This window comes from Capsicum annuum, chromosome 1, assembly GCF_002878395.1.
Source record: "Capsicum annuum cultivar UCD-10X-F1 chromosome 1, UCD10Xv1.1, whole genome shotgun sequence".
Lineage (NCBI taxonomy): Eukaryota > Viridiplantae > Streptophyta > Magnoliopsida > Solanales > Solanaceae > Capsicum > Capsicum annuum.
The window spans coordinates 176046434-176059647 of record NC_061111.1 but is presented as its reverse complement, the minus strand read 5'-3'; the positions used below and the strand labels follow the sequence as shown (position 1 = coordinate 176059647).

Here is a 13214-nt window from a genome sequence, read left to right as displayed (position 1 = left end):
AAATAATTATACATAAATTTAAAGGGTTAAAATAAGTTAAGCATACAAGTTCGGGAGGATTTTATGTCTTTTTCCTAAATATAATGTCATAAAATTACTAAAACATTTGACCAAAAGATAATCTATCAATTCTACTTAAAAAGATGAATAACTTGCAATGTAAAATATCAAGTCAATACTAATAAAATAAATAAATAAATTAAAAATAAAAATATAACATAAGTTCAAAACTCGAAATAAACACTATAAAAAAACTGTGTTTAGCGACAAGATTTACTGACAGATCATTTTTCGTCACTATATAGCGACGGATTAGCAACAGAACAATCAATTTGGTTGCATACATAGCAATTTAATTTTTATGTATGCTATTATCAACGAATCAGTGACCGAATTACGATTCTGTCGCAAAATAATAGAGGCAAAAATTAGCGCCTAAATTTAGTGACGGATTAGCAACAAAATATTTGTCGCTATGTTAATTATTTTGTAGCAACGGATTTAGGAACATAATATTCATCGGCACGCTTCAACTTCTTTTTTAAAAAATTGCTTTATTTAGTGACCAACTTTTCCGTCGTAAAATATTCATTTTACTTTTTTAATTCATAATAAAGTATAGAAAAAGGGGGCTTCTAGGGTTTTGATTCATTTCGCCCCACTCTCTTTTTACTCTTTCTCTCTCAAGAACCATGTTCACGATTTCAAGGCCCTTTTGCCTGATTTGAATGAATTTTTACATGAATTGAAGGCATTTCTGCATGTATTGGAGGTCAATCTTACACTGGTTTACCGATTTGAAGCATTCAAAGGTATTTGCTTCCACTGTACACTCTTTATCCGAATTGAAATTTGTGTTTTCTTTAATTTTTTGAGTCGATTTTAAATTATTGTTCACTCTCTATTCAAATTGAAGCTTGAATTAGTTTTAACTTATCAATTTCTTCAAGAAACAGTTTGGTTTTGATATTTGTCCATGATTTTACTTTACAATGGGTGAATCTTGTGATTTTACCTTACTTTACATGGTTTTGGATGCATGCAATCGGTTGGGGTTAGGGTTCATAGAAGCATTTAGGGCTAAGGTTTATTTGGGGCTAGGATAGTTAACTGTTAGGATTCAGAGAATTTCAAAATTTTAATGGCGCTTATGATAAATATTAGCAAGTATCACAATTTTGTATTTTCGCTGAGCACAGAACTCTGACATGTCATGGAAGACTGAACTCACGTATGTGGCAAAAAATAAGATTGTCTTGCGTGGCTAGGGGTGATAGTTCAACTAGATAAGATGTGGTTTGTTTTCAATTAAAATCTTTCCAGCAGAGCGTATCTTGTCGATAACTTATGTTAGATCTCTCAGTAGGCTGGGTGGTCTCATTCGCCTTACTAATCCCAGGGCAGATTATATAAACATACTTTTTAGGTTCTTAGCTACTTCCTGCTACTTCTTGTTCTTATATTATGTCTTTATCTAGATTGTTTCTATCTTGAGTCGGGTGTCTATAGGGTACAACCTCTTTACCTTACCTCCGAGTTAGTGGTAAGGAAGGCCAACTGCATACATTTTATCCTCCTCAGACCCCACTGAGTGAGATTATATTGGGTACGTTGTTGTTGTTGGTTAAACAAGTATATGTTTGCTCGTCTACCTTCTCTACCTGTTAGTTAATGAAATCACTCATCAGCTATATGTAAGACTATATCTGTCAAAGTATTTGAACCTGTGCACCAACTTCCTAATTCCTTTAAAGTATGATAATTATTTCTTTACATTATACAAAAACAATGTTGAGTGGGATGGTGGAACACCATGTATTCCTTTTGTTTTTTTGCACTCTTGCACCCCTTTAAAGCTGACTATGTTTTCTTCAAGTCTTATTTAAATAATTTAAGGAACATATTCAGTAGTTGTCTTAGCTTGGAATTGAAAGTAAGAACAAGTGATGTACACTCCCGGCTTACGGATTGAGAAGTGCTAAACAATAACTTGGACATGATCAACGTGTGCCCAAATATTTTGTTTCTATTTTCAGTGGAGAAAATTACCATTTGGGGCATTTAAAGGCCAAAGTAATGGTGCCTTGACGACTTTTAGAGTTGATCTCTCTTTTTCATATTAATTTGCAAGCACACATGAGCTATAAAAGCACAGCTGAACCTTGCTTTTTGTTCTTGTTTTTATGTCACAACTCTCAACAATTTGTGGCTAACTTATCTGAATATTCCTATTTCTCAAGAGAGAGAATCTGTGTATCAAATGAAATTAAGGGAAGCTACATGGGTTCCTCAACGTTCCTAATTTGTTGCATGTAGAAGATAGGCAAGTGCATGCTCAACATTGTTAGGTCTATAGCTATGTTACCTTTTGGATAGAATTTGAGATTAGACAGTTGACCGGTGATAAAATTCTGTTTGTCAAATGTCAAAGGACGACCCATATGAAAAGAGGTAAAATACACGAAATGATTATTGGTGGAATCTGCTTTTGTCTTTGATATTTCCAAGTTGAACAAAGATTTTTTGTATAAAAAGAGAAGGGCTAGCTCTAAAAGGAAAGTAATGTTAATAGTGATAGACTGATGTTATCTATAAAGTTCTTCCTCTATTTACAAATTTTTTGTAATCCAGGATCAAAATTTTTTCTCTTGATAGGAAGGCGAATTACATTGCTTGGAAGCTTAAAATTTTAGATTAATGAATCATCTTTTCACCTTTATTTATCTACAAAAACAATCTTCTGTATTCATTTACTGCCTCATCATTTGAATTCACGTGCATTGTTGTACTTAGTGAACCCTTTTGAACTACATTTTAAGCTAGTGCTTTGTTCCTCATTGTGAACTGTAGTCAAGTAGCTGCTTTCTGATAAATTGATTCTATTTCTTCTGCAAGAAAATAGTATCATGCGGACCATAAACTTTAGTAGCCACCAACTTGTAACCGCGAAAGCAAAACCTCGTTCTCTCTCTCTGTTTCTTTTCTGATTCTTGTTATTCGTTGTATGTTATGGTATCTTTGATTTAGTTTTCTATTCTATTGCATGTTGTTTTCCTGGGTTTTTGTGTATGTCCTTGGTTTTGTCTTTGTTTAATGTGTCCATACACGTTATAGTTGTGTGTATTGTGGGTTAATATAGGGCTGTAGTAGTTATACTAGTTGTTAATTACATAGGAGACGGATTAGGTTGGGTCAAATTCAGATCAAATTAATTACTAGTTCAAGACAACACCCCCAACCCATCTGGTGAAAGTTGGAAAATACAAAAGGATTAATGGTTTAAAAAAAGCAGATTGAAAAACAACACATCATCTCTCTTTTGAATTGTTTGGATGAATGTTGAATGAAGGGGATGATATTTCTGAATTGCTCTTCCATGGATGATCACTTTGAATGGCCAAAACTTTATCTCTTAGTACAGAACTTAGAACGGAGGGAAAAAAGGGATTTCGCTAAAACTTTTGTCCGCTATGTCGAATTCAACTATAAGATCTGAGTCACAACTATGATGACTTTATTGTGTCTAGCTAGTTAATGGACTAAATCCAAAGTCACAGCCCAAGATTAGCTTTAGGTGGAACAACATATGTACTGGTCTAGTATTAATACAGAACAAATCATGATTAAGGGAAACTTCAACTAAACTAATTAGCTCTATATTGAGAGATTTCAATTTCCTTCCTTAGCACCAGTGTACTTCATTTTTTTTTAAGCTTTATACAAACACACGCACACTGGACTATAGCCTTGATTGCAAATATGTCTATGTAATAGATCATTATGTAGTCTATGCATACAATTCATGCACAAAATTCAGTATTGTTTGGCGATTGAGCACAAGAACATATTAACTTTAGTTAGATTCAGTCAGCATGCATATACATCATATTATAATTTACACATATAGATATATTGTTTTATGAAAGACTTGTCTCAGGTTTTATGGGCCGGTATAGATGGCATAAATTTGTGTACAATTACAGGCACCTGAGTGCTAGAAGTAGTCTTGCTTTTAAAAAAAATCAATTATCCAGATGAGCTCTGAGTCGTATTTATTAGCAAAAAGGGGTAGAGGGGGGCTAGGCCTGACCTCGATACAATACACAACCATAAGTGATATCAATCATAAGTGATATAATAAGAATAATAAGAGAATAGAAAGCTTGAATACAAGCCTATTGCTCATGAAAATCACCAACTAAGAGAAGAACTACAGCAAATATTAGGACATAATTTAAACACCACTCACGATTGACTTTACCCAAAAGTTCATATACCCTTTACCCCAACAAGGCCGGCCCGGCTGATAGCCCAACATTTTGTTCCTTCATTGTTTGCTCTAATTAGACAAGGGCAGAATGAAATGAACAAAACAAAAGCAGCTTTGGAGACCTCACAATGTAAATAACTTAGGATTATTAAAACAAACAAGGTATGCTTATATAGAGAGAATTGTACTACTAGAAATCAAAAGACTCCATAAACTAGTAAAATTTTCCAGGTCTTAAGCTAAATTATACTAAAAACATAGATGCAAAACATAAGATCGTGAAGGAAGTAAGAAAAATTAAATATTTAAACTATCTTAGTTTTCGGATAGACATTTGAGACTTGAAAAGTTTTCCCCACGACAGTCTTGAGTAAGTAAAAACTATCTTATTTTTAAACTATCTTAGTCTTCGGATAGACATTTAAACTATCTTATTTTTCTTTTTTATTGACATGAACTTGGGTCTATTTTAATAAATCTACTTGTTATAGGAAAAGTATGAAGAAATTGTATGGAAAAAAACTAGAGCGTGAATCTGAAATTGATCAATTGGAATCATATTATGAAGCTACGGGAGGAGCAAAGAAGAAAAGATTATTTGGTCTTGCGTCTAAAGCTGAAAGTTACTATGGGGAAAAAATTTATGCCTATAATGCCTCCACATCATCAGTACCACCTTTGGTTTCTTTACCGACAACAAGTTTGGAGGAGTTTGTGAAGCAATTGATTTCGACACTTACTACTCATGTTCTTCTGGTAGTTATTGAGCGTGTTGGTGGTATTAGGGTACAAGAAAGGGTCGTACTTGATCCTTCTCCTACTAATGATGATGATGACGACGTTGATTCCTAGCTTCATAGTACTCATAGTCCTTGATCGTTGCGTTTTTGATAGACTATTTTGTTTGAAATTACAAAACATTTATGTAGTAACAAATACTAATTAATTTTGATGGATGTTGGTTTGACATTAGTTTATTTTAATTATTCTATAATTTAAGTGTTTCAATTATTTTCTTACAAAATCATTAGCAACAAAAAATTAGTGATTAACATTTGTCATTGCTACTGAAAAACTTTAGGGACAGATAAATTTAGTTGCTAAAAATAGTTGTTATTAGCAACAAAAAATTAGCGACTACCTTTTGTCGTTGCTACTGAATAACTTTAGCGATGGATAAATTTGATCACTAAAGATGGCTACTCAGTCGACCAAACTATGTTGCAATAGATCAACAATAAAATATTCAATCGTAAATTTAGCCACGACAAAAATAAATTTTGGTAATAGCGACGGAATATTTCGTCGATAACAGAAACAATCGAAATATGTCGTTGCTAAGGGGTCACATATTTTGCGATGAAAATTAATTTTTCGTCGCTATGAGGCTAGCAACGAGTAATATAGCGACAAAAGACAATTTATTGCTATTCCATTGCTATTTCTATTTAGCGATGAATTTTCATATGATAGCGACGAATAGTGCGTGTCACTAAATGCTTTGTTTTATAGTAAAAAGAGGTAACATAATACTAGAAGTAAAGGTTGGGAAATGAGAAGAAAATGAGACATAAATAATATAAAATAAAAATATATTTTAAAAATTATTATAATTATAAAAATAAACAAAATTAAAATAATAAAAATAAATTAAAATAAAAAAAATAAAAATAAAAGGAAGAAATTGAAAAGTAATCAGTTTGTAATTACATCATATAATTACCAACAATTCACAAATCTTCCTCCCCTCGTGAATTGGAGTGTAGTTACCGGGGCCAATACACCCAATTATCTGGTGACAAGGGGTGGCAAACGGGCAGGTCGAGCCGGATATGGGCGGATAAAAAATGGGTCAAGTAAAAATGGATAGATTATCCAATCCGACTCATATTTGATATGGATAAAAATGGATAAACCTATTGGATGATATATATGGATATCCATATGATCCATAGCCATCATGTTCCGCAGAATATTAATGCTTAGTTATCAACTGCCTATTGGCATGTGCAAACTCCAACCCAGTTTTCTCATTTGTAGTCTTTTCATCTTCTAAAACTAACAACAAAACGTTGGTCATGGAACCTGATTGGAATTGCCCAAAGCCATGTGGCAGTTTAGACCAACTTAATTTCTTGTTTCCAAGACAATTTTTGAAGTTATGCCTCAGAATTTTTTGAATCAGTTCTTACTACTTCTATTACCATTACGTAGTTTACAGAACCACAATGTCATTAAATAGATAATGGATGAAGTTATTACGTCATTCATTTATCTCTACTCTTTTAGGAAGAACATAAAGTCATAAGAACAAAAGAGGGATGAGAAATCTGGGAGTGACACAAAATTGAGAGAATAAAGAACTGTGTTCAGTTACAAATACTTCTGTCTTTTTTCTGGTTTCAGTTTGACCATAAAAGGAACTAAACTATAGAAAATAGTTTATAATTTAAGAAGATGGAAAAAGATCAGCTTCAGAATTAAAGGCTATCCATATGGATGAAAATATTTGACTTCTCACTTGAACTGTCAACAGTAAAGGAAACTTGAAGTTCCTGCAGATCTAAATGTATAAAAATAGCAATTGAAATAGAAAGTTTCATAGTTTTTACATTAGAAAATGAAACACAGATGGGTTTTAGGGTTTATTTACCCATTTTATCTGATCAATTATCCATATTTTGGGTGGATAATACGGATCAGCCCATTTTAAATCTATTTTGAATGGATTGGATATCTAGCCCATTTTAAATGGATTGATTGGATGGATATCCATTTTTTAAACCCATTTTGCCACCCCTACTGGTGACCAAGTAATTATCTACTCAACCAAACATGTCAAACTATATAATTACACCAAATTCAATTTCTAGGGTGGTTTTCCAAACTGGCCCCTAAACTTTGACTATGAATTCAGGCATAGAAGCTTTAACTTTTTCTTGAAATAAAATTTATACATTTAAAAGTTATATTATACTATTATAAACCACAATAATGAATAATTTAAAGGTATAATACATAATTATGCCTTTTAACTTGACATCAAATCATATCTATGACCACCAACTTTGGATGTGCACAAGTAGGCACTTAAACTTGTATAAAGTTGAACAAGTAAACATACACGTTCTATGTGGCTTGATACACTTAGGACGCCATGTAGGACAAAAATTAGCCACGTAGGACGCCACATAGGACATATGTGTTTACGTATTCAACTTTATACAAGTTTAAGTGTCTACTTGTGCACACTCAAAGCTGGAGGTCATAGATGTGATTTGACGCCAAGTTAAAGGGCATGTTTATGTATTATATTTAATAGATATAGAAATAAATTTTGGTTAAAAGAAAAAATTGTTAGCAATTCTCAAAATTACAACTATGCATTATAAATTGAAACGGAAAGAGTAAAAGAATGGTACATCTACTATATATTAAAAGTGTGAAGACCCTTAGAAAAGAGATTCGAATTTTTTGTACATTAAAAGTCTCCACAATAGATAAAATTGTATTTTTACTTATTTTCTCTAATTATTTATTAATTATTGAAAAATTAAACAATTCTAAAATATATTCAGAGAAATTATTGGAGATCGAAATTTAATAGAATTCTAAATCTGATACATATACAATAGATATATACATATACAACTCTCCGACTAAGATATATATATATATAGAGAGAGAGAGAGAGAGAGAGAGAGAGAGAGAAAGAGAGAGAGAGGGAGAGACAGTGAGAGAAGGGACAAGATTAAGGAATAAAAGGTGAGCAAATGAGGGCAGAGAGATGAAAGCGAGAGAGAAAGAGATAGAGAGAAAGAGAGTTATGAATGAGAGAAGGAGAGATGGGGAGAGAGAGGAGTTGCTATAAACCATACATATAGTTGTTAGGTAATTTTGTTGAACAATAGCTATGCTTTGTAATTATGGCCTCGTTGTTTTTATGCATTGTAATTTTTTCTTTATTTTAACGTCAATTGTTACGTACTTTATATTATTATTATTATTATTATTATTATGTATAAAATTTTATTGATTGATGTGAAACACACAACACACGTACCCTAATTTAGTATATAGAACTAGAAAAGTGACATTAAAAATCTAGAAGTTGCAAAGACATTTAATAGAGCAACATTAGAAATGAAAAAAAAGGGTCTATACAGAGCACATTAGAAGTAAGATGAAATTAAGAGAGGTTGTAACTAGAGAAAATTGAAGAAAAGGTGTCTTTTAAGTCTTGAATGAAGGATTGGTGACATTGACCAACTTAAAGGGTCAAACATCATTAGGAAACTTGATTAAGTTAATTGTGGACTTGATTAATATTTTTAAAACTTTTTAATCTTTTCAAAAATACAAATCAACTCAACCCACACCCCTCTTCAATCCAAATCAACCATTTTCTCTCTCTCTCCAGCTTCTCTCAACTCTCTCCCAACCAACAGTTCTGTAAAATTTCTCCCTTCAACCTCCGATGATAAATATCCGGGCGAGTTTCTTTTTGACTTTCAATCGTCAATATACATGAAGACTTCTCCAGCGACAACAAATTTGAGTTCTTCGTCATCCTATTTCTTTTTTCATAAGTAAAAAATTATGAAGAAACAGAGAAACTTGAGCCAACTACTCTTCTAGTATTGAAATGTGGACTGAATAAAATCCTAATTTCTGATATTTCTTCTTCTTGTTGTCGTACTGTTGATTTGAATTTATTGGTAATTTTTTGTCACAGTTGATGTTCTTAGTATGTGTGTGTGTGTGTGATGTGTTGGTTTTGTTGGATTGATTTGTTGTTTGTCTTGGTAAAAATGGTATTACAACAGATGAAATATCTGATTTAACAGATGAAACATATGATGCAACAGATGCAAATTTGATACAACAGATGAAAATTTAATGTAACTATAAAAATCTGATGCAACAGGTGAACAATCTAACAGATCATTCATCTATTGCGACAGACGACTCTTCTGTTTGGAAGAAATCTAAACAATATTGATCCAACAGATAACTGATTAGTGATCTAATTTTATTCTTTCCAATGGTTTACTCTTTATTTTGCAACAGATTAGTGACTGTTTTTATTTTTTCCAATGATTTATTATCCATTGCAACAGATCGGATATATGTTGCAACAGATAACATACCTGGTGCAACAGATTAGTGATCCATATTTATTCTTTCCAATGGTTTACTCATCCATTGAAGCAGGTCGGTTATATGTTGTAACAGATAAAATACCTGGTGCAACAAATTAGTGATCTATTTTTATGGTTTCCAATGGATTACTCATCCGTTGCAACGGGTTGATTATATGTTGCATTAGATAAAATACTAGGTGCAATAGATTAGTGTTGTTTTTATGGTTCCCACGGATTACTCATTCATTGTAACAGGTCGGTTATATGTTGCAACAGATTAGTTGTCTGTTGGAACTGTTATATTACGGTTATGCATGAATCAATTATAATCTATGTTATGTTCCTGTTAATTTAAGATAACATGGCTCCCAAAAGAAAAAAATTGAATCAAGTCCAAGTAAAGGAACAAGTGCAGTAGCTTAGCTATATCCACCACTCTATGAGCTTACTTTACAAGCGTTATCTCAATCAGGAGCAGAACATAATGAACATGGGGAGAAGAAATCTTTCAAAAGAGAAGATCTAAATGCTAATAGCCCTTCCGCTGAAGAGTTGGTCAAAACCTTCAGCATTGATTGTTATCCTGTAAGAATGCAGTGCAATGATGCCACAGATTTAATAGGTGATCTCGTGGTTAAGTCAGTCATGGAAAAATCTTTCGACGTCTTCAGAAAAATACTTCGAGAATAAAAATTGGATTCTTATTTCAGGGAAAGCTGCTTTGGGCAATATCTTGATTTGCCGAAGGACAACAATGCTCGTTTACAGATGAAAATGGTATATGATCTTCTCAAGCACAGGTTTATATATGAAAACAAAGATAAAATAAATGGAGTGTGGATAAATTATTGTGGCATGTCTGTTTGTTTTGGTTGGAAGGAGTTTGCCATAGTTACCAAACTAAAATGTTATCCTCCTTCTCCTTCTCAAGTTATACCTACTCTGACCCAAAAAAGAGCACCCCACACACCCAAAAAAGGAAAAGGCAAGTCGAGTGATCACGATGATCTCGTGTCCATTGTTGGTCCAAGCATCAAAAACAAAAATCTGATAGAAGCATTGAAAGGTAAAGGATTTTCAAAGAAGCACAAACAATCATTGTTCTTGGTTTGGTTTGTACATAATGTTCTTTGGGTAGAGACATTAACAACAACATAAACCTCGGTTTAATAAATCTTTTCGAGGATCTTAAGGCATTTAACAGCTATCTTTGGGGTTATAAAAGGTTCAAAATGATTGTCGAATATTTGTTGACTTCGTTAATGCCAAAAACAGTCAACTTATATGGCTTTCCATGGGCCTTCATGGTAAATATTTCTTTTATCATGATATGATTCATCATTTTTTTATTCAATAATGCTTTTGATTTATTGGCGTTATGTTGTAGGATTGGGCATTTGAAGTCATTCCTTATTTGAGACAACAAGTGAACTACCTGGAAGAAGTTTTCTGTCCAAGAATTCTGAGATGGTTGTCGGCCAAAACCGCTAAAAATGTAAAATTTCTTGATCTTTTCAATTCCCCCAAGAAAGCAGTAAGTTCAATTCTAATCAAGTTTTTGTTTTAATTAATGATTAAATGATTTCATCATCATTCTTAATATATGTACTAATTTATTTTAGATTATCTATCCGTGGCTTATTCTGACCAACCGAGAGTTGAAGATGCCATTTTTTCTTACTTTACGGTCTGTGCAAACTTTATCGGACCCTAAGATCGTTGATGGAATAAAAATGGAATTGTTTAGAGCAACAACCATCATAAGAAAAATGATTTTGAAGGGTGGGGCTAATGATGCTCCTGTTACAGTTTTTGAAATAACAAGCCATTATGATTATGATCATAATGGTTGTACAGATTTTTCTCCATATTTTTCCGCATCTAGCGAATATTCTGCATGCAAATGTCAAGACTGCAAGGCAAAATACGATGGAGTGATTAATGCTATTAATGCACTAACTGCTTCTGAAAAGAAAATAACATCTAAGAGGGGTGTCATTCCATCAAAGAGGATTTCATATCCAGACACTCCACTAGAGATCAAGGCGGCTAAGAGGAGAAGGAAAGACACTTCCAAGGCATCATTAATCATAAAAAAAACAAGATTGCAACGCCTTTGTCTTTGTCTTGCACCGATGTTCAGTGTGCAAAGGCCACAGGAGAGTAGCATGAACTGAAGAAAGTGAATGTATATCATCTGTTCTAAAAAATAAACAGGCACATACCTGTTTCAATAGATGATACATCTGCTAAAAATTATCAAACAGATATATACATCTATTGCAACTGTTATCTAACCTGTTGCATCAGATTCGTTAGTTGTTTCAACAGATGAGTCTTATATTGCAACAGATGCGTCATCTGTTCAAAATTATTGTACTGCTCTGATTTACCTGTTTGAATTTATCCAACAGATAATCCATCTGATGCAACATAAGACTCATCTATTGCAATAGATGGAAAATCTGTTGTATATCTCTACTTAGCATTGACAATTCTAGCTTTCCAGGTGGATGTCACAGCTACTGCCAAAAAGCATAATATCATAGTTGATAATCCATAAACTGCTTCCAAATATGAAGAAAAAGTGGATCCTATCAGTTTGGGAGAACGAAAGAATTACCCATTTGAAGGGTTCAACATCTCGGATGAGGCTCTAAAAAAACTAACACAGTTGATCAATAACTATTCAGAATGGATTGCCGATGGGTTGTTAAAACATCATACCGGCAGGTACATAAATTAATTTTATAGATATTGGTTTATACAATTCTTGTTGTAAGAACCTGACATTAACACATATAAATCAACATGTAGAAAACAAAATGACGAGCCCTACAAAGTGAACAAATCGAGTCTTAGTTTTGATATGTTCGACTTTGTTGTTGCACATCCCGAAATGAAGAATTAGTTCTATTTGATGTCACAGCCCCAAACTTGCTGGAATGATAAGGTTTAAATGTCATACATATTACTATTAATTAATACTTTATTTAATTACATCTGTGTATTGATTTTTTTATCACGTAATTCAAAATATTTGATAATATGTGCAGCACATCGATGTTATTTTTTATTACCTCTGAAAGAAGGCCAAGTTACAAATACAAGAACAATACAAATACAGAACAGATAATTATTTGTACAAAGTTTACATCAATAATGCCTACGATAGGTGTTGCAACAGCAGCCAGAAGTTTTCCGAAATGAGGAATACTTAATCAACATCATCAAAGTTTTTAGCGTTCTGGCTGGCTTAACTTAGAATTTGGTCGACAAAGTATACATCTCAATTAATTGTGGTGATGAAATTCATTGGGTGTTGGTTGTCGTCGTCTAAAAGAGAGGCGCATCCGAGTTTATGACTCTATGTCACGAAGGAGATGTTTTGGGCCATCATCTGAGATACAAAATCTGGCCAAAATATTTCCTACTTACCTTTATATGAGTGGCTTTTTGGACCAAAAGGTTCATACTGATTGGTCGACGATTGAAGCATATCGGGATAAAATGGCTAATCCATTTGATGTACAATATATTGACGGAATTTATCAACAAACCATTGGTAGACTGTAAGTTTAAGTGTCATGATTTAGTTTTATTTCACAAATTTCACAACACTTGCATGAACTGCAAGATATGAATTATCTATTTTTTTATAACGCAGGGATTGCGGTCCTTTTGTTGCCACCTATGCCGAGTATTTGAGCGAATGGATTACAAGTACCAAATGATGGACTTGATGCCGAATTACTCCGCAAAAGATATGCTGCTCTTTTATTGAAATATGGAGAAACGAA

At 33.0% G+C, this 13214-nt stretch overlaps 1 protein-coding gene across 1 annotated transcript; it reads left to right on the top strand.

Annotated features, from left to right (window-relative positions):
• Positions 1-4768: 4768 nt before the first annotated feature.
• On the top strand, positions 4769-5122 carry LOC107859604. The gene has a single exon (XM_016704662.1). It carries the CDS (start codon positions 4769-4771, stop codon positions 5120-5122), a length of 354 nt encoding a protein of 117 aa, XP_016560148.1.
• The last annotated feature ends 8092 nt before the right edge of the window (positions 5123-13214 follow it).